General features: G+C 42.3%; 2 protein-coding genes, 1 non-coding gene and 2 pseudogenes across 6 annotated transcripts in view; 3 read left to right on the top strand and 2 right to left on the bottom strand.

Annotated features, from left to right (window-relative positions):
* Positions 1-2572, top strand: part of LOC110043144 (scavenger receptor cysteine-rich domain-containing group B protein-like) — a 23986-nt gene extending 21414 nt beyond the window's left edge. For all 3 annotated transcript variants that reach the window (XM_089292746.1, XM_089292744.1, XM_089292745.1), the window contains exons 11-12: positions 59-472; positions 1094-2572. In XM_089292746.1, the coding sequence (XP_089148872.1) occupies positions 59-472; positions 1094-1163 (484 nt within the window). In that variant the 3' untranslated portion in view covers positions 1164-2572. The remainder of the gene's footprint in view (positions 1-58; positions 473-1093) is intronic.
* Positions 2573-2863: 291 nt separating this feature from the next.
* LOC110043142 (scavenger receptor cysteine-rich type 1 protein M130-like) overlaps positions 2864-25000 on the top strand; it is a 32047-nt pseudogene continuing 9910 nt past the window's right edge. Inside the window, exons 1-11 of the transcript XR_016208156.1 lie at positions 2864-3196; positions 5616-5957; positions 6588-6920; positions 7803-8141; positions 8784-9119; positions 9580-9751; positions 10941-11095; positions 12624-12992; positions 22521-22886; positions 23653-23818; positions 24669-24883. The product of XR_016208156.1 is annotated as a scavenger receptor cysteine-rich type 1 protein M130-like (transcript). The remainder of the gene's footprint in view (positions 3197-5615; positions 5958-6587; positions 6921-7802; positions 8142-8783; positions 9120-9579; positions 9752-10940; positions 11096-12623; positions 12993-22520; positions 22887-23652; positions 23819-24668; positions 24884-25000) is intronic.
* Positions 13669-14373, bottom strand: LOC149110423 (trace amine-associated receptor 5-like). Its single transcript, XM_089291440.1, has one exon. The coding sequence runs from the start codon at positions 14371-14373 to the stop codon at positions 13669-13671; it is 705 nt and encodes a 234-aa protein (XP_089147566.1).
* Positions 15866-18269, top strand: LOC149110424 (uncharacterized; annotated as a pseudogene).
* Positions 20851-20924, bottom strand: Trnas-aga (transfer RNA serine (anticodon AGA)). The gene has a single exon. It is a non-coding gene; the product is annotated as a tRNA-Ser (tRNA).

Genomic DNA, 25000 nt, shown 5'->3' on the forward strand with positions numbered 1-25000 from the left:
ATATTCAAGCATATTTTTGCACCAAATGTCTTTTATTAAGTTTTGCTTCATTTTTCAGTGATAAAGAAACAAAAACGCGGCAGAAAAGGTTCTCCCGTTTTAAACCCGATGAAGTCCTCATTCTCCAGGGATACCCCATAGCATTACAGGGAACACCCCTCATGAATGTGAGACTGGCCGTAAAGAGTAACAATAAAGTCATTCCGAAAAAGAGCCTGCAGCACTTGGTGCTTGAAGTAGCACCGGAAATCCATCGACGAACAGGACATGGCATCGCTTATATCAATCGGATGGAGGTTGACTCGAATCAAGCTCCCTCGGTTTCACCCAAAGCTTCCAGTCGCAACTCAGATGAGCCGGACTCTGTGACGTCATACAAGGGCGCGCTGATTGCCCTCGGTGTTCTTCTTGGAGTTGTGTGTCTCGTTGCTATCATCATCGTCATCGTCTTGTACATTCGGAAAACAAAACAGTGAGTAAAAAAAAATCATTAAAGCGTGTTATTAACCCTGACAGTTCGAAGGCATTGTAATATGGGAGAGGGGAAGCAGGGGGCACATATGCACATGGGGCACTGGGGGTACAGGGGGGCACAGGGGGACACAGGAAGGGGGAGTGGTAGGTAGGAATGAGGTATTTCCTCCAATTGGGTTATTTTAGCTTAGAAAATGAAAGAAACCGAGAAGTGAGATTATAAAATTTTTAAGCCAAGGTAATTTTTTTTATAATTCAAAATCAGTAGTGAAATTATTCTTACAAATTTGTGGATGCTTTCTCACTGGATAGGACAAAAACTGATTTTTAGTTTTTCATTTCTCTTGAAAGAATGCGCCGTTGCTTGTAACTCCCATTTTACACATTCTCGTGACTACTAGGATAATTCTTTAAATCTCCAACGCCCGTTGAGCCTACAGGGGCTCGCAGCTACTGAAGAACATGGTCTGGATCAGTCAGAAGTAAATCATTTTAACATCACGGGAGATATTTCATATCCCAGCTCTCATTTTGTCAGGGATAAACATTTAATCAGTGAACTGTTCTTTGAACTTCTTTTTGTGCCTTTATCAACTTAAAAAGTTTTTTCTATTCTTAGGGAGAAGATGCGGAAGCAGACCAGACTTGAGGACAACTCTGGGGAAAATAACATGTTGATGCCTCTTTGAACGGACAGGAAAAGCCTTTACTTAGTAACAAGAAAAAACGACTTTAAAATTTCAAGTCCAAATTACAATTTTTTTTTACGGCCATTCATTTACGAGGCCAGCAGCCATTCAAATGTATTAAAACAAAAGAAAGTGTGTGAAAAGAGTTCAACTCGGGACACCAATATGGCCGCCGTTTCATTGTTTGACTGCGGTGACGTCATTTGAAAACACTCATGCCGTGTTTTCACGAGGAGAGGTTTACTACGGTTACTGCTTACCGAGGTTTCCTAACTAAACCGCTGTTATTAGAGAAGCTGTTTACACGAAACTAATTGACTAAAGTAGGCCGCATACAACGGACAGTTTGAGGTTTTCTCGAAAAGTAAGTGCTGCAATGTTGCTCAGAAACTATTGGAAAATTATAAAATTTGACTTTACTTCAATGCCGAACGCACGCCGTTGTCAATTTGCTTGCGGTGATGTCGAGCCAAACTCTCCTTAGATGTAAAGCTTTGTAGATGAATAGTGGAAAGAAAACTTTGATATCTCGCTGAGCTTCTTCCCGCAAAAAACCTGAAACGGCATTTGTCATCAAGACGTTTGCTTGGAAATGGCTGTTGTAAATGCATGCGATTTCAAAAAGGCTGGCAATTGTCCAACCGAAAAAATTATTTTCTACATTTGCTCGTCGTTCGTACGAAGAGGGCTTTCACCAAACGGGATGAATATCAACCTCATTTTTGGGGTCCTCCCGGGAATTTGCAAAATGATGGCACGTTGTCGGGGAAAATAAGTTAGTTGTCTATTACTAATAAGTCGCATATTAAATGTACAAGGAATTAGTTAAATGATTACGTGGTAGAGTGCAACATTTCACAGTAAATTGAACTTAGTCCGCAGTTTATCAGCTGATGTACGTTGCACGCGTTAATTGAGCCAAATAAGGAAGGAGATCATGTGAACTTCATAAATTGTAACTTTGCTCTAGGTACCTCGTACGATAGTCAGGGGCATCCAACGACCGTTTTCTCTCGAATGCTTTTAAACGCTGTGTTAGGCTATCTGAAGTACTTTTAAAGCTCGGTTGGTTAATTTTAGGTTGCGCTAAAAAAATTTATCTGTTCGGTTATTCTAGGGGAAGTTGAGTATTCCCGAATTTATTACGGCTTTTTTTGTCTACTTTCCGAAAACTTTAGGTCTTATCGCCTTTCAGAAAATGATAGCTGACATTTTTTTGGTACCCAAAACGACATTTTTAACAATCCGAAAACAACAGACATTAAATTTCTCACTATATCACGAAAGTTCAAGGTGACAATTCTCTTAAGAAAATCAGAGGGGATTAAAGGCCTTCCGAACAGATAATTTACCGAAACGATCTCTTGAGAGTGTAAGATTAGACGAATAAACTCGTGATTGTTGATCTAGAGCGTTTCTGAGTGTGATGGATTCAGTCCACAATTGAACCTGCGGGCGGAACAAACCCTGATTCCGCAATACACGTCGACGGCACGCCAGTGTTCTCAGTCTGGACCAGCCTCCATTGTAAAAGCACAGCCGAGGACACCTTGGTGACGAGTTGGGACGAAAATAGAGTTGTTTCATGTCCAATTCCCGCTACATGTAGATAGTCACGTTTTGTCGCGTCCTGTCAACGAACAACAAGACAGGTTTAATCCAGGCAATATAGCAGAACTTTTAATAACAAATGTTCAAAGAGCTTCATCTTTAATCGCAGCGCCGTTTCTTATTGGCCAACCAGCGAGCCGACCTTGTTATTCAGACTATCGACTGTATTTCTTTTTCCGGTTGATTGATGTCTTCGAGTCACGTGCTCGTCTCGACTGATTGACTTTTTGTTCGATTTTATTGATGAGCCCAATGTGTCTCGGCTTCAATTAGCTAATTTCATGTTCTAGCAAACGAGCACTGTCATTTTAAAATGTGGTCCATTCTACACATCACCTCATTATTCGCTTATGCGACCGCTCTTTCTTCCTTACCGAAGAGATCTGTCCCTGACGAATCGACACCGGCCAGAGAATTTGAAGGTATGTGTGTAGAGTACGTGAGAAATAATTTTAAAATTGTAAATCGTGTTCTGAAATGAGGATGTCAACAATGAAATACGAGACACCGCCAATGGTCTCGCACAAGTCAAATATTCACTGCAAGATTCCAATTTCTAACCAAGTCCACACGTTCGATCCGGTCGAGTCGAATGCAATTCTTGGATTGCAAATGAAATGAACATTTTTTTTTATTGAACTTCATAATTCATTTCTAAAACGAGTAAACCGGAACATATGTTCGAATGGAATATTCAGATTTTGGTATTTTCACAAATCTCTTCCAATATCATCTATTTTGTTCTTTTTGGTTTCTTTTATTATTCAAAAACTCACATGACGGTCTGAATACACATGTGAATATGCCGAGACAGATGAGATTTCACTGAAGTTACGTTCCAACCCATTACAAAATTCCGCTCTATAATACACCGATAAATTCTTTATCTTTCTTGCTGTGCTTTTCTGTTTTCGTAAAACATGCAACAAAGCTGCTGTGAGATGAGCAGATTTTGGAAGCTGCGTTCAATTGGTGAAATTTACTCAGGCGAACCAAATGTCTGCGAAAAACAAATAATAGCGAGTTTTGATGTTTAAACAATTTTGGTTAGCGCGAATGACGTAATTCTACTGTGACAAATTTGTGCAATAAACAGCTTGCAGTTTTGCAAACCAGCATGGTTGCTTGAGGGAACGGTTGTTAGCTTAATTACCTCAAATTACTGAAAAAATAATTAAATCTTTTTGTTTCATTGTTATTTTATCAATATAGTTTTGCTCCATCGACGGGAGACTATAACACTTGCGGTGTACAATCTATGCTCTCTTTGGCAACATCTAATTAAGTGCAACTTTTGACAAAAATATTGAAAAAAGCGCAACAGCGACCATATAAGGTTGACTCAGCTCGAGGAAGGCTTGATTAAACCTCGGCGTGTAAGTTTCTGGAAAACAAATAAAACTGAAGTGATCTTATGGTTGAATGCGTGAATAAATTTAGAGAGAGATATTTTTACTGAGGAATATCTCAGGATCAGTCAGTTTGTATATTGGCTGTCGCAAAGGAAACATTTACTTAACCGCGACAACACTGTCAATCGCAAAGCGACCCAAAGCAAATCAACCATCTCTTGGAGCGCTCTGTTTCAAAATTTTTGGTACTGCTCATTATCACAAAGTCCGGGCTTCAGTTATAATGGCATTTTTTGAGGCTTTCATCCTATATAAAAGAAACGCAAAGGCAAAAGCAACAACAATACATCAACATATCAACATCCTCGAGTTTTCTTGACCAATCATAGGTCAGAATTTGCAGTGTCGCTTTGGCGCCAAAACGACGCGGCATCCACTAAGCGGTACATTCCCGGAAGTCGTGAAAATATATTGCACTCAACTGTTGTTCCATGGTCTTATATAGAATTCTCAATTATTTTCAGAAACGGAACATATTTCTGCGCAGCCTTATCTTGATTTCAGAGTCAACCAGTATAGCTACCTCTTGAAAGTGAAAAACAATCAAGAACTCAGGTAGAAAAAAAAAAGAGAATTAAGAAACACGGAGAAACTATTGCAGTTCCCGAGGATTATTCGCTCCAGCTCCAAAGATCAAGACCAGAAAGTGAAGATTGGTTCAGATTAGGTTTACTAAAAACCTCTTTCCCGTTTCAAAGCGATCTTCGCGTAGAAACGGGTAGATTAGACGCTCAACCGGCTAAATGTCGTATAACCGTGACTGTGAACGCCACGGGTGCTCTATAGTGACATAGCTTGGGTTTTTCGCTCCTGTTGTTATGTGTCGGTTCTTAGGGAACCAGACGAAAGTTGTCAGTTGTTGCCGTAAGGACTAGTCTTTCGTTTATCTTTTGTTAACTGGGCTAACACCTGGCCGGACTTTTTAAATTGAATTTACCTAATACAGTATATGGCAGAAAATCTCGCTGCGTCACCAACACGGGCTGTAAACAATTACAGGGCCGTAGTTAGTAACAGGCAAACCGAGGCACCTGCCTCAATTATTATTATTATTTTTTTGTTTTTGCTGTTTATAGTCATCGTAAACACCCTAAATACCTAGGAAGAGAATTTAACCACGGACATTGCCTCAGTCAAAATTTATTTCATGGACATTGCCTCAGTCAAATTTTTTTTCGTGGACATTGCCCCAGTCATAATTTTTTCATGGTCATTGCCCCAGTCATAATTTTTTCATGGACATTGCCTCAGTCATAATTTTTTCATGGACATTGCCTCACTCATGATTTTTCCATCGACATTACCTCAGTCATAATTTTTTATGACTACGGCCCTCAATCATGGCCAAAATTCTTACGTCACGGTTACTTTGTCATTTCAGTTCCACATTGACAGGTACCTATCTTTTTTTCTGATTTTCTTTTCATAGTTCGCCTGTCTAGAAGTTTCGCACCTTACGCAGGTCAAGTAATCGTTTATCACCAAGGGGTCTGGGGCACAGTTTGCGACAACGGTTGGGACGAGAACGATGCCGCAGTTGTGTGCCGGGAATTAGGCTATCCTGGTGTAACCATGGCAACTAAAGGCACTTTTTACAGATATGGTTCAGTGGGAACAATTAATATCGAATTGGTGGGTTGCTATGGCAACGAGACGAAATTGAGTCAATGTTCATATACGACTTCCGCTGAGCAGTCAGTTTGTAGAACTGAATGGCGGCGGAATGAGGCGGGGGTGATCTGTCAAGCCGGGAACAACACAGATGTCAAAGGTAAGGTACTCAGATCATAAAGTTAGCGACTGGAAGTTAAAACTACGCGGTAACGGGGTAAAAAAAATAATAGCCATGTCAACTATATTCACCACTGTACATTTTACAGGTTTATAATTATCACGATTATCAGTCGAGGAAGGTGCGACATAGCTTTGGTAACAAAGTTTTGGACTTAAAATTAAGGTGTTGCCGTTGCCTCGTTTCCAATGGCGACAACATCGTTACCTGCATTTTCCCGCGCTTTGCTGTCAATAACAGTTAACTACTGATATATCAGGCATATCTCGTCCATCTGTAAAGATAGAACGCGAGCTCTGATTACTTGAGCAGTAAGTTCTGCACAATTGCAAAGCAGTGCATTTCTCTTTCTTAATTCATTTTATGAAAACAGACAAAAAAGTTTCCAATAATTAGGTTTTCTCCTTTATTTTCTTGCTTACGCCATTCAACCTAGCCAACTTGACCCTAACCAAACTAAAGAAACACTGTCGTGGAATACTCCAGGGCTGTTTCTGGAAAGAACTGTCAATAACTTAGCCTCGATACCCAATTCGTTAAGTTCCGAATGGTTTCAAGATTCCTGGAGGGCACATGGTCCAAGCTAAATAAATATCATCTTTTCGCCAGATATTCCAAAGCTTCGCCTGTCTGCTCATCCCGACTGGGAGGGGTCTGGACTGGTGGAAGTGTTCATTAACGGCCAGTGGGGAAGGGTGTGCCACCACCAGTGGGATTCCCTGGATGCTGAAGTAGTTTGCCGTCAGCTCGGATTTCCCGGTGCAGAAAGGTCAACTTGTTGCGGGTTGTACTTCGGGAGGGGTTCTGGACCTCCGCTTATGACGTATGTACGGTGTACTGGAAAGGAAAGCTCGATATTTCACTGCCCCCACTACTTGGGAAAGGGATCGTGTGGAAGACGGCAGACTGCAGGAGTCGTATGCAAACTAGATAAACCAAATGGTAAGTAGCTGTAAAAATTACCTTATGTTCTATTTTTACATAACGTTGGAGCTCATGCAAACAGTCGAACCTCTACTGACGGCCACATCTCTACAACGGCCACTTTTTCTGGTCTTGGCGGACACTCCATACATTTACTCTCATTTTAACCTCTCGACAACGGCAATGGCCACTATAACGCCTCCTAACTGCCAAAATAACCTCTCGACAACGGCCAGTTAATCAGTGACTGACGAACGGTGTACATAAAACCTCATTTTTTTTTATTGTAAAAGGTCACCAAACTTGACCCTCACCGCGCTTCATTTGTATGAAATGTTGCACCACCGAAAAAAACAGGTGTCATATTACACCCCTTCCTCCCCATAACGACCACCTCTCTACAACGGGCACTTTCCACTATCCTCAAGGTGGCTGTTGCGGAGAGGTTCGACCATACTATGATGTGTTAGCCAATCAGATCGTGCAAGGCTCTGCAAAAAATGGTTTCTCGACGCACAAATTTGTGTGTTCTTCTCCCTTGTCTCGTTATCTTGTAACTATGGCAATCAAACTAAGAAATTTGAAAGGCTCCGTTGTTTAAAAGCTGATAATGCTTTTCACCGAATTGTGGATACGTTTGACGAAACAAACTAAGCAATCCACTGGATAGAAGCGGACAATATAGATAACGGTACCCATCTTTTGGACAACCGAGGTCTAGAATGAGACTCAATTCAACTTCGTGAAACAACCGGCAGTGAATGGTAACAATGACAGCTCGAAATATCCAATCCGTAAGGTGGAGAAAGAGGTGAAGAATTAGATTCTTTGTAGTTCTTGAGATGACATTTGTGTCACTTGTCATTAACCTTCCTCAATTCTTCATCCGTATGCCCACAGTTCGCCTAGTGGGATCTCCTCTTGCGCATGCGGGTTTTGTACAGATCCGCCATTATGGCCGCTGGGGGTCATTCTGTGACTGGTCCTGGGGACTAACGCAAGGCCACGTGGTGTGTCGAGAATTGGGTTATCGCAGAGCCCTTTTCACTACTTTTGGTGAATTATTTGAACAGCAGTCTGGGTACCTGTGGGTAGAGGAAGCACAATGTACCGGAAATGAGTCATCCATCTTTCGCTGCGATTTGACATACATCCGGAACAGCGATGAAGCATGGGGCTGTGATCATAGTCACGAAGGCGGGGTAATCTGCGAGTCCAGTAAAGAACCCGGATTGAACAGTAAGTATAGTCAACAAGAAATGCAAGTCACTTTTTTATTTATGAGGCTTTGAGTGGAACACCATATTAATCTCGTGTCTCCGCAAATACAATGTAGTACCCTGGCCACTTAAGCTTTACGCTTACAAGTCTCACAGGTCTTACAACAGCGATCGAGATATAAAAATATAATTTTGATAAAGTGAATAAAATTGTTTGACTAAATACGTGGATTGCGATAAATGACTCCAACGATAATACAATAATTCTTATTATAGCATGAAGTAAAATCATGTCTTTCAATTTTTCGATGAAACTGTTCAGACTTTTCAAAAACAGTTGAGAGGCGCGGTGGCCTCATGGTTAGTGCGCTCTAGGTCTGAGCCCTGGCCAGGGACATAGTGTTGTATTCTTGGACAAGACACTTTTCTCTCACAGTGCCTCTCTCCACCCAGGTGTATAAATTGGTGCCGGGGGTAACGCTGCGATGGACTAGCATCCCAACCAGGGGGGAGTATAAATACTCCTAGTCGCTTCATGCTACAGAAACCGGGATAAACTCCGGCCTGATGGGCCACTTGACCCGTACGGAGAATTTACCTTTTTTACCCTGCGGACCCTGTCGGTATCCAGCCTAAAAGTTATTTCTGGTTTGTTTTACAGCAACAGCGGACGTTAGGTTGTATGGTAGCAACTCCACCCACATGGGAAGGGTGGAAATAAAACAGCACGGTTTCTGGCACATTGTTTGCAGTATTGGCTGGGACAAACACGACGCTGATGTAGTTTGTCGTCAGCTGGGATTCCCGGAGGCTGTGGTGGAGGTTGGACACGGTCAGTTTGGTTCTGGCTCTGGACCAATGTGGCTGACCAGTGTCGGTTGCCAGGGAAACGAGACATCGTTAGATAAATGTGTGAGCGCAGGATGGGAGCTCGAGACGGATTGTGGGAAGAGATATGGCGCCGGAGTGATATGCAAAATGGACAACATTACAGGAGGTAAGTTATTGTAAAATTAGGGCCTAACCGAGTGTTTCACTGAATTTTGTCTCGCACGTAAAACCAACCAATATGCTACGAAAATCACCAAACCTTGGAATGGGCTCGAATTTTCTTACAGCGACCACTCCCACTTTCTTTTGCTGACCCACCAACATTCCCTCGTGTTGTTGTGAGTTGACTGCAAGCGAAGTTCAAACTAAGAGTTGGGGAAAGAGAAGGAAACGGATAAATGTGTTAAAAATATTTTAACACATCTATCTGTTTCTTTCCCTTTAGTTTGAATTCGTAACTTGTATCCATCGATGGACTAAAAATCAACTTAAAATCAGTGTAAACGCATTATTAGTCGCGCGAGACATGTGGAATATTCTGTTAGCGCTGGCACATTTACCTGCAGCAGGGAGACTGAGTGTACTTATGCAAGTTAAGAATAATATATATGTATTTTTTCGTTTAGATGGTGAAGTACGACTTCACGGATCCAACCAAGCAAACGAAGGCCGAGTGGAAATTAAATTAGGAGGAGTCTGGGGAACAATATCCTATAAGGACTGGGATATACGTGACGGTCACGTGGTATGTCGTCAGCTTGGATACCGTCGGGCTGTGCGCGTGTACTCGCATTCCAGGTAAACAAACAAACAACCAAACAAAACAGAGCTTTTTGTTGTTTCCAGGATTTATGTGAAAGCTTTTAACTAATTATTAGGTCAGGTAGTCTGCGAACGCAGACGTATTTCGGGCTATTGCCTGTCTCCGCCGAAAATAACGTCTGCGAACCCGAGCCAGGAAACGATTTCTATGACGTAATGACTTTTGTTTCCCCTTGGCCAATCAGATTCCATGATAGAATGAAACTCGAGTGCTCCTCGCAGCGAATATCTCGCGCAGTACTTCTGGGGCTACTTGGGCTAAACTGTGAAATTCTTAAAATTCCTACGTCAAAAAAATAATTTCCTGGCTCGGGTTCGCAGACGTTATTTTCGCCGGAGACAAGCGACAGCCGGAAATACGTCTGCGTTCGCAGGCTATAGGTCAGGTCGATTTAAAATAATAGAATAACCGTCATTCAAGACTTCCAAATTGTCCGTTGTAACGAGAGAAGAACATCAAAAATATTAGTTTAGAACCGCATGAAGTGTCCGTAACTCCGTGATAGTGAGAGTTGCCTCCATAGATTTCTTTAAAAGGGAGGTTTAGCAAGCCACGACGGCGACGCCAACGAGAATGCCACCTAACAAAAGGTTTAATGAGCATAACAATGGCTATGTACGTGCGTTTTGAATCTTGGTACGTTTTTTAGCCGTCATCTGTAAAACAACAACGTGAAATGACCAAGTTCTTCGTATTTTGGAGAACGAGAACCGCAGTGGCCTATTTTCATATCGTCGATTGGAATTGAACGCTGTCATTGCATATTTAGCTTGAGCAAGTGTTAAGACCGACAGGCGTACTGAGTAGAAATACACAGTTGCGACATTCGAAGGTAAGATATAAATCCATTTCTTTCAAGGCGTCGTCCTCGGCGTCGCCGTCGTCACTGCTAAAGCTCCCTTTTGTAGTTTCGGACGGGGATGTAACGTCTGTCTGTATTAGCGAGGTGCCCGTAATAGCGGCGTGTCCGCAAGGCGAGGGTTGACTGTATGTAGGGATTAACTTTCTTTTTCTTCATCCCTCATCCTTTGTTACTTCAGTCCAATCCCAACGCTTAGCTACAGAATAATGACGGCAGGATGTACCGTGCAATCGTGAAATTCGATGGATCCGTTGATAATTAGGCTGGAAACCTTGAGGATTATCTGATGTTTCACATTTCAGGTATGGCAAAGGTGATTCCATTTGGTTGAGTGATCTGCAGTGCACAGGACACGAGAGAAATCTTTTAGAATGTCCGCGTGAGTTAAACTTCGACCTCTACGCGTCCTTTCAAAACGCCGGAGTTGAATGCACGAACGATACCAACTATACAAGTGGTAAGTGATTTACTGAACTTTTTTTCTTAAATTGTATAAAACAAAATAAAATAAAATATAATACTTTACTAACATAATTAACAGACTTTCATTAATTCAGTTCAAAAACTAACATGTACATGACTAACTCACTCACTCACTTACACAGAATTACACAGCAGAGCCACACCTAAAGTCTAGTATTTATGTTGTTCATTTCTTCTTAAACATATCTAAATTATTATTTTTTGGTTGACTGAACTTGTCTCATACACTTCAAAAGATTGGCAACAAACCAACTGTACACGTTTTTCAATGTTTATTTTCTTCTTAACCCCATCACCATCTTGCTGAAATTCCAGTGGATGAGCATTTTCTTGCGATAGTTAATTTGAAGTGCATTGATTATGTATCACAAGATTACGTCTCAAAGATAAAACATGCAACTTATAAATCAGAATGAGACTGAAGTATATCATTCAGAAATAAGTCCATAAGCTTTAAACGGACAAGGAACTTAACAAAGTTTGATTGTGACAAATATTAACAATAATTGATAAATAACCCGCCTTTCGTGTCCTCAGAGAATTTGTTATAATTAACAATTGCACCCGTAGCCCGCAAGGGCTACGGGTCAATAGCCCATGAGGCGAAGCCGATTAAACTGCAGGATTTGCATTAGTCCACTAGTTGGGTGATACTAGAGCGTTTTATTATATGGCTAGCTCCATGAGCGGGCAAGATGAACCAAATCCAGTACTGTGACTGGCTACCCGAGCGGGCAAGATAAAACTGTCTTGCCCTCTCGGGACTCGAAAGCTTTATAATAAATCCTTTATTGAGCAAGCTTGTTCGGTGAAGATGGCTGGATATTGGCCTCGTTCTTTTTTTGCGAGTTTATCGACTTCGACTCCGTCTTGGTCCATCAACACGCAAAAAAAAAAAGAACGAGGACAATATCCAGCCATCTTGACCGAACAAGCTTGGTCAATAACCCATATATCTTCTCTACATTTTATTTCGATCCAGAGAAAAGTAGGCTAAAACCAAACCTTAACTTTTGTTTCACATATTCAATGTTTTACTCTTCAAATAATAAAATCTTCCTCAAAGAACTCTAAAATCAGAAAACGTCGGTTTTTTTGCGGGTAATAAGGGTGATTTCCTTGTGAACGAGAAAAAGAAGTAGAACACAGCTTTAATTAAGCAGTTGTTTTCATGGTGGTTTAATGTGCTCCCAAAGTTTCCCGAGTGTTTTTATGGAGCATTTTCACACGACGTCACGGCAGCCATATTGTTGTTCCAAAACAATGAAACGGCGGCCATGTTGGTCTACCAAACAAATCCCGTGGGTTGAACTATTTTCTTATGTTCCAAAACGTTTGCGTGTGTGCATGCCAAGTGAGTGGAAACGTTCTGTAACTCAATGGAAACAATTTACGAAGTAATTTTGTATAACTCCATCAAGTTACGAAAAATGGCGTTCCGTCAATCGATGATCACGTCTGCTTCATAAAATTGTTTGTCATTTCCCTCACTTTTACTGCAGAGGTGGAGGTTCGTTTGTTCGGAATGGACACATCACACGCAGGTCACGTGCAAGTCAAGTATAATGGCACGTGGGGAACGATTTGTGCGGTGCCAGATTTGACATACCGGTCAGCGGAGGTGATATGTCGTCAGCTGCGCCAGGGACCTCCAGTAAAGCACAAGTTCTCAAACAATGAGTGTACAGCGACCAATCACGGAGCAGAAAGAGTGTGGCTGTCTGACTTGAACTGCCAGGGATATGAAGAGTCCATTGATGAATGTCCTCACAGAGGCTGGGGAATAATGGACCCAGAATACTGTAGAGGATGCACGCCTAAATATTGCAGTGTTTGCTTGATTTGTCAGCCAATGGACGCTAATGTTACAGGTACAGTGAAATCTTTATTGACTTTCTTCATGAAACATTTATTGTTACATGAGTAATCTAATACCCTTTTCATTTTAGAGGTGTTCTTTAAACGACAGCCCATAATATACCTGTTTCAAAGAAAGCCAAATTATTTGACGGTTGGGTAACCTTAGTTACAAAGAGAATTAATATAAGGTCTATGCAACATTCAGAAAACTATGAAAAGTTACATTGAGTTTCAATTTAATTTGGTGGTTTATTTGTACGCTCAGTTTAATTTATCTCAACGCAAAGATTGTGGGATACACCTGACTCATAATGATAAACGTACACTCCAAAGAAAGCCATTTAATGACAAACGTAATATAATGAAAAATATGAAACAGATTGCCCTTGGAAGTGAGGATATGTTAGAAACTGCATCTCTCATGAGAGGTGGCTTCGGTGAGCTTTTATTTTTTTAACTCATGGAAATTCGCGCAGAATAATTCCCCAGAAAGAGGATAACTGTTACGTAGGAAAAAAAGAGGAAGAGTAATGTCATTTATATCCACCATAGTTAATTAATGTGCGTGCCTTTCACAGTAATGTCAGTAATGTGCGCACAACCTAGTAAAGAGCACCCTCAGGGATATATATATATGTTGGGCGCAAAATTCAATTTACCATGTTATGCTAAGTAAATTTTATAGAATTACCTTATAAAATTGCAGGGAATGTAATTAACGGTATATTTGTTTGACTGCTTTCTGGGCATCCTTTGTTTCAACGCTTCTCTAAACATTGGAATTCTAAAACAATAAATAATGGGATTGACGAGAGAATTCGCCAAACGACACAGGTTAAAAATACGAACCACGAGAAATGGAATGCATTCGGGGCAAAGAAGTCTAACGCAGTACAATACGACACTAGGAATCCAACAAATAAGAGACGTGGATATTACAATACAAAGAGTCTTGGAGAGTTTCTTGATTTGTTCGGGTGCTCCTTCTCTGTTATGAGCTGTGTCGACGGCAGGAGCACTTTTTGAAAGTCTTGTTCGGATAGCGAGGTAAGAAACGCAGATGGATGTCAAAGCTAGAACGACAATACAGCAAAAAGCAACTATCCAATGTACGAAATCGAAGATGCCATTTGCAACTAGCAGTGTTAATGCACCTAGAGCTGCTCCGGCTGCCCACACAAAAATGGCACTGTAGGTGTAGCCTTTGAGGCTTGCGACTCGATGGCGGAGCGGCCAAATCAAAGCATATGCCCGTTCCAGAGAAATGAATACGAGGAAAAATACTGACGCGAAGGAAAACGCTGTTTGAAATGCCGCTAGCATATCCAGATTACTTGCGCTTTTGATTCTGCTTTCTTCAAGTTGCCGAGGAATTTGAAGTGCTCCACTCATAAAGGCTTCGTTTGGTCACTGGTCAGGTCATTATTTGATGAAAAGACCTCACAATGACTTCTTAATGACGTCATGATAATGTTTTGACTTAATCTTAACCATGGTCACTCGTGGTCACTCGTGGTCACTCGTGAGTAATTTTAGACCCTATCGTTGAATTTCAGTATGATTTTTTCTACGGATACGATAAAAGCTCGTTTTTCAGCTGGAAGCCGTTCACAGTTAGTGCTTAGCGATACGCTGCTTTTCCGGTAATCCCGGTTTTAGTACAGGCTCATAATTTTAGTACGAAATTTGTTTCGGCCACAATAGGATTTTTTTTAAGTCGCGCGCTTGGAAGGGTAGTTAATTATGTCACTTATTCCAACCCAAGCGCGCGCCTGGCGTTTAAACCATGCCTTACGTAATGCACAGACCGTGTGTCCACAAAAAAGATGGCACCGCCCTCAACTGTCCTTCAGTAATTTTCTGAGCATTTTCGTTTCTGATGCAAACGTGAAACGGCTAATAAAATGTAAGGAGTTTCAATAAAACGTCACTTACCATTACTTCCTGCGCACTATTCGTCAGTCTGTTGTCTTTTGCAAAATTTGATGGCACTTCCGGCAGCGAAAGACACAACTCTCCCGCTTTATCTCATCTAAACATGCTCTACCCCATTAATTTCTCCCCTAACTTTCTTGCATCCTATTAATTTTTTATCCAAATATCCAGTATCCTGAAAACCCCTAATAGGGCCTCACTGATGAACTGATAAAGCTGATCAAGGTACACAGGTCGTAATCTTTTGACCTGATACTGTCAGTTTTCTTTTTCCTCTCTTTTTTTAATACACGAACCCCCGCCCACCCCTCCCCTGCCACCTACCCTGCAAAAATAACCTAGAAAATGCCTGCAGGCAGAAGCTCATGTTCAGATCATTCTGGGAAAGCCAGTTACTAGTTTAGCCACAGAAATGCGTAAAATGGCTTTAATGTTAGTTACATTTTCACTTCCTACCCACGCTACCCCTACCCGTTGGAATGTGCATTTGTCAAATGTAACGCAATCTGTGGAATAATGGCGGGTGCACAACAGATCAAAACAGAACTCGGCTGAGCTTAAACGAGTTCTTGATGAGAATCCTCGATTAAGAGGAAAGATTTTAAAGGCTGCTAACAGACTTCTGGGTCAGTTAGGATCTCAGCAAATTGTTAAACTTCTTTTAAACGGCGGCTTATGAGACGGAAGACAAATGATATTGATAGCTGTTATGAAGCGAGCTTCGGAGAATTGAAATCTGCTTAACCGTGGCGATGTCTGAGAGTGATTTCGTACACTAATCACCTAAAATGTGGCTGAAACATACTGGAAATATAACATGAGGCATCGTGGAACATACAGTTGTCGACATGTCGCGAGGTAAGTGGAATATATCATTATTTTCTCATTGCATCGATATTTTCACATTATTATGCTAATTAGGACGGCGGTCTTTGTTGACAAAAGCACAGCTTAAAACTTCTAACATTTTACAGTTTTAACTTGTAGTGTTTGTAAGGTACATTTCGGTGCATCATACATAATATACTTAAGCGCGCAATGTAAGTTGGGAAGTTGATTATTAAAGCAGCATGGCGGACTTCTAGATTTGATTCGTGTGTCGTATCCGTTCATTGCAATGATCCAGTTCCATCGGTTGTGGAACGTGACATCTAGCGACGAGGATTGAAGTTGCAACTGCTCAGACCATGGCGTCAATAAAGATAGACGATTTGACGAGTGTAAAACCCTTCGACCCACATGGTGAACCTTCAGGCGTGTGAAGGCGATGGCAGAGTTGGTTGAAAAGTTTCTCGATGTATGCCGACAGCAAAGGCTTGCTCATCGAGGCGGATAAAGCGGATAAAGCGGATAATAAAATCCAGAGTAGAGCTTTACTCCTTCATTCTGCTGGCGAAGCTGTTCAAAAAATTTTCGAAACGTTGGCTGACACAGGCGAGGCGAGAGATTACGAAAAAGCGATGAAGGCTTTGAACGATTATTTCATTCCAAAGGTAAGTTTGACATACCAAAATCACCTGTTCCGCAGCATGGAACAACAGGACGGCGAAACTGTGGCTCAGTTCCTGACGCGATTGAGGTAAGTGGTCAAGGACTGTGACTACGGCGAACAAGCCGAAAACCAGATTCGTGATCAAGTCGTGCAGAGATGTAAATCACATGAATTAAGGAAGAAACTACTGGAAAAAGGTGAGAAATTAACCTTAGAGCTGTTACTTTCGACGGCAGCAAATCACGAGCGAGTTCAATCACAGCTGGAGAATATGGAAGGCAGAAAGGATGTGAATTTGGTCCGCGACAAGCAGGAAGACAAAGAGAAGGAGTCTGTAAAGCGAGCATGCTACAGATGTGGAAAAGTAGGACATTTTGGACGAGACTCTGAATGCCCTGCGAAAGGAAAAACTTGCCATAAGTGTGGAGGAGCTGACCATTTTGGTTCGCAGTGTAGAACGAAAACAGCCAAACCTCCCAAACCTAGACGGGAAGAGAAGACAAAAGGAAAGAAAAAGAAGTCAGTAAGGTATGTGGGAAGTGAAAGAGATGAAGATGAGTATGCATTTACTGTGAATTCCGCTAGATCTCCTGAGAAAATAGATGTGACTGTGGGCGGAGTTGTAGTTGCAATGCTGATCGATTCGGGTGCGAGCACCAATGTGATTGACAAAAATCTGTGGTCAAAGTTAAAGCAAGACAAGATTAAGTGTGTGTCGAGAAAGAGTGATAAGAAACTTTATGCGTATGGCAGTAAACAGCCGCTGAACGTTCTAGGAACATTCTCAGCACTGGCAAGAATAGAGGGGAAAGAAACCGAAGCCGAATTTGTTGTTATTAATGGTGAAGCGGCGGCACTGCTTGGAAGAGAAACTGTCATACAGCTAGGCATGTGGAAATTAGGAACCCGGATCTGCACTGTGACATCTAATGAGACAATCATGTCCGATTACAAAGAAATCTTTGAAGGTGTGGGAAAGTTAAAGAATTACCAAGTTAAGTTGCATGTGAATCCGGATGTACCTCCGGTGGCGCAACCAGTCAGGCGCACCCCATTTAGTCTTCGAGACAAGGTCAAGGAAAAGATTGAAGAACTGGTAGCCATGGACATAAGTGAACCGGTAGAGGGCCCGACCGCGTAGGTTAGTCCAGTTGTAGTAGTCCCAAAGCAGAATGACGAAATACGCCTTTGTGTAGACATGCGAAGGGCTAATGAAGCCATTATCAGAGAACGTTATCCCATACCCGCAGTGGACGAAGTGCTCCAAAACCTCAACCGAAGCACGGTGTTAAGTAAACTGGATTTAAAATGGGGTTATCACCAATTGGAACTCCATCCAGATTCCAGAAGTATCACAACGTTCACTACACACTGTGGTCTATACCAGTACAAGCGCCATATGTTTGGGATAAGCTCAGCTCCAGAAGTGTACCAGCATGTCATTCAGCAATCATTACAAGGCTGTGAAGGTGTTGCCAACATCTCAGATGATATATTATTCATGGGAAGAACACTGAAGAACATGACAGGAGATTGCAGCAAGTTTTGGAGAGGCTGAAAGAGAAGAATCTCACGCTGAATGCAGATAAGTGCAGGTTCCACATGACCCAGATGGTGTTCATGGGACTGTTGTTAAGCGAAAATGGTATTGGCCCTGCCGAAGACAAGGTAAAAGCGATCGTTGATGCAAGAGAACCGCAGAGTGCATCAGAAGTCAGAAGCTTTCTGGGACTGGCAAACTACAATGCTCGTTTCATCCCGGACTTTGCTACGGTCGCAGAGCCATTGCGCAGATTAACCAGAAAGGGTGTCCGTTTCGAGTTTGGAGAAGAGCAGAAGAACGCATTCAGTGAGCTTAAGAGGAGGCTATCAAGTGCAGAAACTCTTGGTTACTGTGATAAAAATGCCAAGACACTAATCATAGCAGACGCAAGCCCGGTAGGCCTCGGTGCGATCCTCATCCAGGAGCAGCAAGGCAGGAAAAGAGTCATCAGCTACGCAAGCAAGAGTCTAAGCGATGTGGAAAAGCGTTATTCGCAAACGGAAAAAGAAGCCTTGGCTGTAGTATGGGCATGTGAGCGATTCCGTGTGTACCTTTACGGCATTGAATTTGAACTGTACACTGATCACAAACCGTTGGAAACAATCTACTCAAGCAGATCGAAGCCGTGTGCACGAATCGAAAGATGGATCTTGCGATTACAGCCATACGAGTTCCAAGTCAATGCCTACCTGGAGAGCAGAATATTGCCGATCCGTTGTCGCGCTTACTGCATGCGAACGAGCAAGCAGAATCTTCATCAGCGCACAGGGTGTCAGATGAATTTGTCAGGTTTGTCGCAGTAACTGCCACTCCTCAAGCGATGAAAGGATCAAAGGACAAAGAGTTCGTGGAATTGCGTCAGCACATTAAAGATGGAAACTGGAAAGGTGATCAGCACAAGCAGTACATACCAGTATGTGGCGAACTGTGTGTTATTGGCAAGTTAATTCTTCGAGGTACCAGGATTGTCATTCCGAGCAAGTTGAGACCTCGAGTACTGAGCCTTGCCCATGAAGGACATCCAGGAATTGTCAGTATGAAGCAGAGATCGCGATCAAAAGTATGGTGGCCTGGGATTGACAAGGAAGCCGAGAAGTTTTGCAGAACCTGTCATGGCTGTCAGCTTGTAAGCAGTCCGGCAAACCCAGAGCCAATCAAGTCAACCCTATTACCAAGTAGCCCATGGCAAGATTTGGCCATAGACCTATTAGGCCCATTAACATCAGGAGAATCTGTCTTAGTCATCGTTGATTACTTCAGCAGGTATTATGAAGTGGACGTCATGCGTTCGACAACATCAGAGAAAGTCATAGAGTGTTCGGAGAAAATCTTCACCACACGTGGACTACCTCAATCACTTCGAAGCGACAATGGTCCACAGTTCAGATCAGAAGTGTTTGAGCGCTATTTGAAGGATAACGACATAGAACACAGGAAGACCACACCATTGTGGCCACAAGCGAATGGCGAGGTGGAAAGACAAAACAAGTCCCTCCTCAAGAGAATGAAAATAGCTCAAGCTGAGGGAAAAGAATGGAAGAAGGAAGTTAGCAAGTATTTGTAGGTCAACCCCTCATACTACCACAGGTGTGAGTCCAGCAGAACTCTTGTTTGGCAGAAAGATGCGTACTAAACTACCTGAATTGAGCGAGGAGAGTACAGAGAGTGAGATGCGAGACCGAGATGGCGAAATGAAAGCCAAAGCTAAACACTATGCAGACAAGAAGAGGAATTCCCAGGAGTCAGACCTAGCTCCAGGTGACAAAGTCTTAGTGAAACAAGAGCGCAAAAACAAGTTGTCAACATCATTTGCTCCTGAGCCTTATGATGTTGTAACCAAAACTGGGAACAGTGTTGTCGTTGAATCACCAGAAGGCGTTCAACTTATGCGAAACACAACCCATGTAAAGAAGTACGAGGAAGCATCACAGAATCAGGAGGAAACAACTCCATTGCTTGATGTTGCTGATCTTGTAGAACCGGAAGCAGAACGAGAAGAACTGAGCAGCCCGGTTATGACGAGACCAACAAGGGCCAGGAAACTGCCGGAAAGATTTAAAGACTTTGTTATGACCTGAGCGTCATTGTTAAGGACTCTGTTTTGACTTGAATGCTATTGTTAGAAACTTTGTTATGACTTGATGTCATTATTGACTGTTACGGTTCAAAAGAGGAGAATTAATAAATTTCATGGCCAGCCGTTTTGTGAGTTTAAGTCGTACTAGGTTTTTAGTTGACTTTCAATTGTGTTGACATTTCCTTAAGATCATAGTGGTTATACCGAAAAAGGAAGGGATGTAGTGTTTGTAAGGTACATTTCGGTGCATCATACATAATCTACTTAAGCGCGCAATGTAAGTTGGGAAGTTGATTATTAAAGCAGCATGGCGGACTTCTAGATTTGATTCGTGTGTCGTATCCGTTCATTGCAATAATCCAGTTCCATCGGTTGTGGAACGTGACATAACTGCCCCAAAATTTTATTTCATGTTTCTACAGGTGAGACATTGCTCTTTAAGTGGAGGGTAGTTTTGGGATCTCAAGTGATGTACTTTTGGCGATATTTTCCTTTAAATTTCGCCTTTTTTATGGCGTTTCATGAGTAGTCCGAAAGGGAAGAAATTTAAAATTCTGTAAAAAAATCAGGTGATGATCAAATTGCCAAAACAGCCTCTCAATGTAACAAGAAACACTTGCTTGTCTCGAATAAAGGATTTTTACCCGCATTTATATCGTTTTCTTTGTGTGGCAAATTGTTAAAATGTGCCCTAAAATGGCCGCTGAAAGCCCTCTCAGAGGGGCAAAACCAAGATGGTGGCCCCAGCGCTAAAATACGAATCGAATTGAACTTGATATTAAGTGTAAATTCTGCGAGAAACGTAAACTCGGAAAAAATCCGAGTCCCAGATGGGATTTGAACCCACGACCCTCCATGATCTAGTCGGATGCTCTAACCACTGAGCTACTGGAGACTCTATGGTGAGCAAGGGTCAAATTGTGGGTTTCGACTGGAACCGCATCGCGCGGCTACACAGCCACGCACTGACTCATACGAACTCACTAACAGCATCACGCTGTCACATTAAGGCGTATCGAGATGCGTCCAACCAACGTCCCAAGTGAGTATACTGAAAGTTATATTTTTTTGAACCACTTATCTAGACCATTCATCTGAGAAAGTTAGAGGAATTTGATTTTTTCTGGTCCAAATGGCCTAGTTGAAATTTACAGAGGGCGCTTCTTAATTTACTAGGCTCTTACACGCGGGTTTTTACTGTAACATAACAGACAAAATGCATCCGAACGGAACTTGAAACTCTCCAGAACTCTGTATATAATAAATATTGCGATAGCTAGGTCTCTTGTCCATTGATATCCAAGTAGTGTGGCTTACTGCACCCATTGTCTGCGTTCCGAATGTGTTTCTTTATCACTGCTTTGCATTTCAACATCTTTCATTGAGCTACTCCTTTTGTTAATCCTTTCATTTACTCTTTAAGACTTTCCATGCTCAGAGAAATGTTAAAAAAGAATGAAGCTGCAAAAGTAGTCAGAACAATATGGAGTTAACCATAAACCTCACGTTAACGTTTTAGTAAAGGGCCTGTTGTCGTCTTCGTTCAAATTCTCAAAATGTCCGTTCAATTTCTCGCTAGACCGCCCCGCAAGTAGTCTCCTCCGCAGCCGCTTTTTTGGGATGTCACGTAACGCTCCCCCGAAAGAAACTTCTTCTTTTTGGGGGAGCGTTGTGTGACATCCCAAAAAACGGCTGCGGAGGAGACTACCCCGCAAGGAAGTATAGGTATCTCGCGAGGCCCAGGTCCCTATATTACGGCCCAGGCCTTAACAAAATAATTCTAACAGGGTCAGCCAAAAGCGCGCGAAATGTATACGTTTGGTGGGCCACCCTGTTGTAATTACGGTGTTGCAATATGTTAGATTGTGCAACAAGGCGGCCAGTTCTCAGGAACATGCTGTGCGTTCCAGTACTGTGATAAGTTTCCGGGGGGGGGGGGGCATCTTGTATGAAAAGATTGGAGATGCTCGTCGGAAAATTTAAATTAAATCTCTAAAGGAAACAAATCTGGGCGGGTCTAGAGCTTTATTTCATCCCTTAAAGATATCACTTAAAACGGAATAGGCTCGATTACCAGCCGCTGTTCAGGAAAGGAGCCCACGCTACTATATCGAACTGGAGAGAGAAGCGGAAATCGAGTTTAAAAACGGAAATAAGAGCTTGTTTTATTTATCATTTCGTCTAGTACAGCCTAAAAGATTCTCTCATAGCTAACAACAGTGGCGTTTTGTCATGAACAGCTTAAGTGATACCAGAATCCCTGGTTTTTACCTCTAAGCGATTGAACAAGCATCACCGACCTTTTCATATGGGAGTCCCCGCGAGGATAAGTTGCGGTTGCATTGAATGTTGCGTGCGTTAACTCTTCAGTGGAGACAATAACGCAAAGGAAGGAATCCATTTATTTTTGTGAACTCGGCTGAACTTCCATATTGTTTTCGAAGATGTTCTTTTTTCTCTCTCTTTTTTTATTCTCCTTTCATCAATTGTAGACATCGCATTGCGACTTGCTGGTTCCAATCTGCCCTACGCCGGCCGTGTAGAGGTCCGTTATGCGGGAGTCTGGGGTGTAATATGTCCCCGTCACATGAATGGCACTGTGTTTAAGGTAATTTGTCGCCAACTGGGCTTTACTGACGTGTTGGGTGATGAAAGAGTGTACCGCAGACTCCAGCATCCATACAGAAATTTACGACTCTATGGGGAAGGAAATGGACCAGTTTGGCTAAACAGAGTTCGCTGCCATGGCAACGAAAGCAGTCTTTCTCAATGCCAAATTGACAATCCAGGAGAAAGGTTGTGGTGCAATCACGATGAGGCGTTGGAATTGATGTGCAGACCAAGGAATTTTACTCCACGTGAGTTATGTTGCTAACTTTTCCGAGTAAAAGGAGCTCAGTGACAATATTATGAGTTATTTTGGCCAAATACAAAGTTACCTTGAAATTGAAGGAAATCTGAAAATAGTAGCTATACTAAGATAGAAAAACACCAAAGAGAAAGTGACAACCCACAATAGAACAAGGATGGTTAAGCTGATGGAGAAACAAAATAAAAACTGAGTTATAAAAAGACTGAAGTCGTGAACTACAACATTAGCCTATACCAGGCGTTCAGTTAGTTGGGGTGCAGCGCAAAAAAACAAAACAAAACAAAACAAAAACAAAAACAAAAACAAAAACAAAAACAAAAACAAAAAAACAAAAAACAACAAAGGCCGCGCTTCTTCTGTATTTTTTTCGTCTGCTGTTTTTCGCACTGAGCCTCAACTAACTGAACGCCTGGAAGAGGCTCCTACGACATGGACAAGATGCACTGTAAGAAAGACCAAGAGACGATCAATCGGTACATGATAAACGGGTCTAAATTTTGCGTCCAAGCAACAAATCCCTACACGAGATTTAGAAATATCTCAGGGCGCATTCTTTTGGAATGATCTGGATCAGGATCAATGATCGAAAATCACTCGGATCATGGTGCATCAAAGGAACCGATGAATCAATTCGGAGCAAGGATTCATCGGTTCCTTTAATGCGCCATGATTCGCGTGATCTCGGATCATTGATACTGATCAGGATTAACCCAAAGGAATGCACCCTTAATGGTGTGTTTTTGTTTAATCAGCATACCCTATCCGCTTGGCTGGATCGTCTGTGTCACACGCTGGTCTGGTTGAAGTTTTCTACAATGGCAGCTGGGGCACTGTGTGCAGTGGAGTTCGAGATTGGGATTTCTCTACTCCAAACGCACTTGTCGTGTGTAGACAGCTTGGATTCGGTCCAGCTATCAGGTCAGTCTTGGGGGCTTTAGGAGAGGATTGGAGACTAAAAGACTGGGCATTATAACAGCTAACTCCATTGTAGTAAGGAGGTTGAAAGAGAAATGAAGGGAAGTTGAATGGGAGAGCGTGAGGGAGGCAACCGAACTGACCTCACGGACGAGGAGGGGGAGGGGGCGGGAAGGATGGTGGGAAGGGTACGTGGCTAACTGACCAACTTACTGAATGGCTGACTGGCCGACTGGCTGACCGACTGACTGACTGTCTGACTGATTGACTGACTGACCGACTGACTGACTGACTGACTGACCACTGACTGACTGAATGAATAAATGACTGACTGATTGATTGACTGACTGACTGACTGACTGACTGATCACTGACGGAATGAATGAATAAATGACTGATTGATTGATTGATTGACTGACTGACTGACTGACAAACTGACTGACTATTGATGGATTGACAGACGGACTGACTGACTGACTGACTGACTGATCGACTTATCACTGACTGAACAACTGACTGATTGACTGACTGACTGACCGATTGATTGAATGACTGACTGACTGCCTGATTCTCTGACTGATTGACTGACAGACTGTCTGACGGAATGACTGAATGAATCACTGTCACCCATTTTATTTGCGCTTTGGAACCCGTTTACATAGACCCAGTCCATACCAGTCTTTACGCAACTACGCCGTGCAGACTCTAGTGCTCTATATCTTCTCTTTCAAGAATGGCAATACTGTTAAATTTTGTTCCTGATTAAACAGTAGACGTTTCTACTACATGATATATATAGTTATGAGGTTTACCACGCTTTCATATTTCATATTTGACAAAAGTTCTGTTTTAGATCGTCTACTAGCTGGCTAGCCCCAGAGTTTTCCAACTGTCCGTCAAGAGAACACGCCACAGGGGCTGTCTGGCTGACAGATGTCCAGTGCCGGGGAAATGAAAGTTCCATTGACCAGTGTCCCCATTCAGAGTGGGGTGTGGCAAAGGGTGGTTGTGACCGCCACACCTTCGACGCATGCCTGGTGTGCGATAACCCACAGTATCATAAATCTGGTAAGATTGATTTCCTTTAGATTAATTATAGTTTCTATGCCTCCTTTTACATACATGGGGTGATGATTGATAAATGGGAGACTTTGTGAGAAGGCGGGCTAGTGTCATTCTTTGCGA

This window comes from Orbicella faveolata, unplaced genomic scaffold, assembly GCF_042242905.1.
Source record: "Orbicella faveolata isolate gen_17 unplaced genomic scaffold, um_ofav_v1 contig_24, whole genome shotgun sequence".
NCBI classification, from domain to species: Eukaryota; Metazoa; Cnidaria; class Anthozoa; order Scleractinia; family Merulinidae; genus Orbicella; species Orbicella faveolata.

Excerpts from the sequence above, each read along its gene's own strand:
- LOC149110423 (XM_089291440.1), bottom strand. The coding sequence starts at position 14,373 with ATGAGTGGAGCACTTCAAATTCCTCGGCAACTTGAAGAAAGCAGAATC.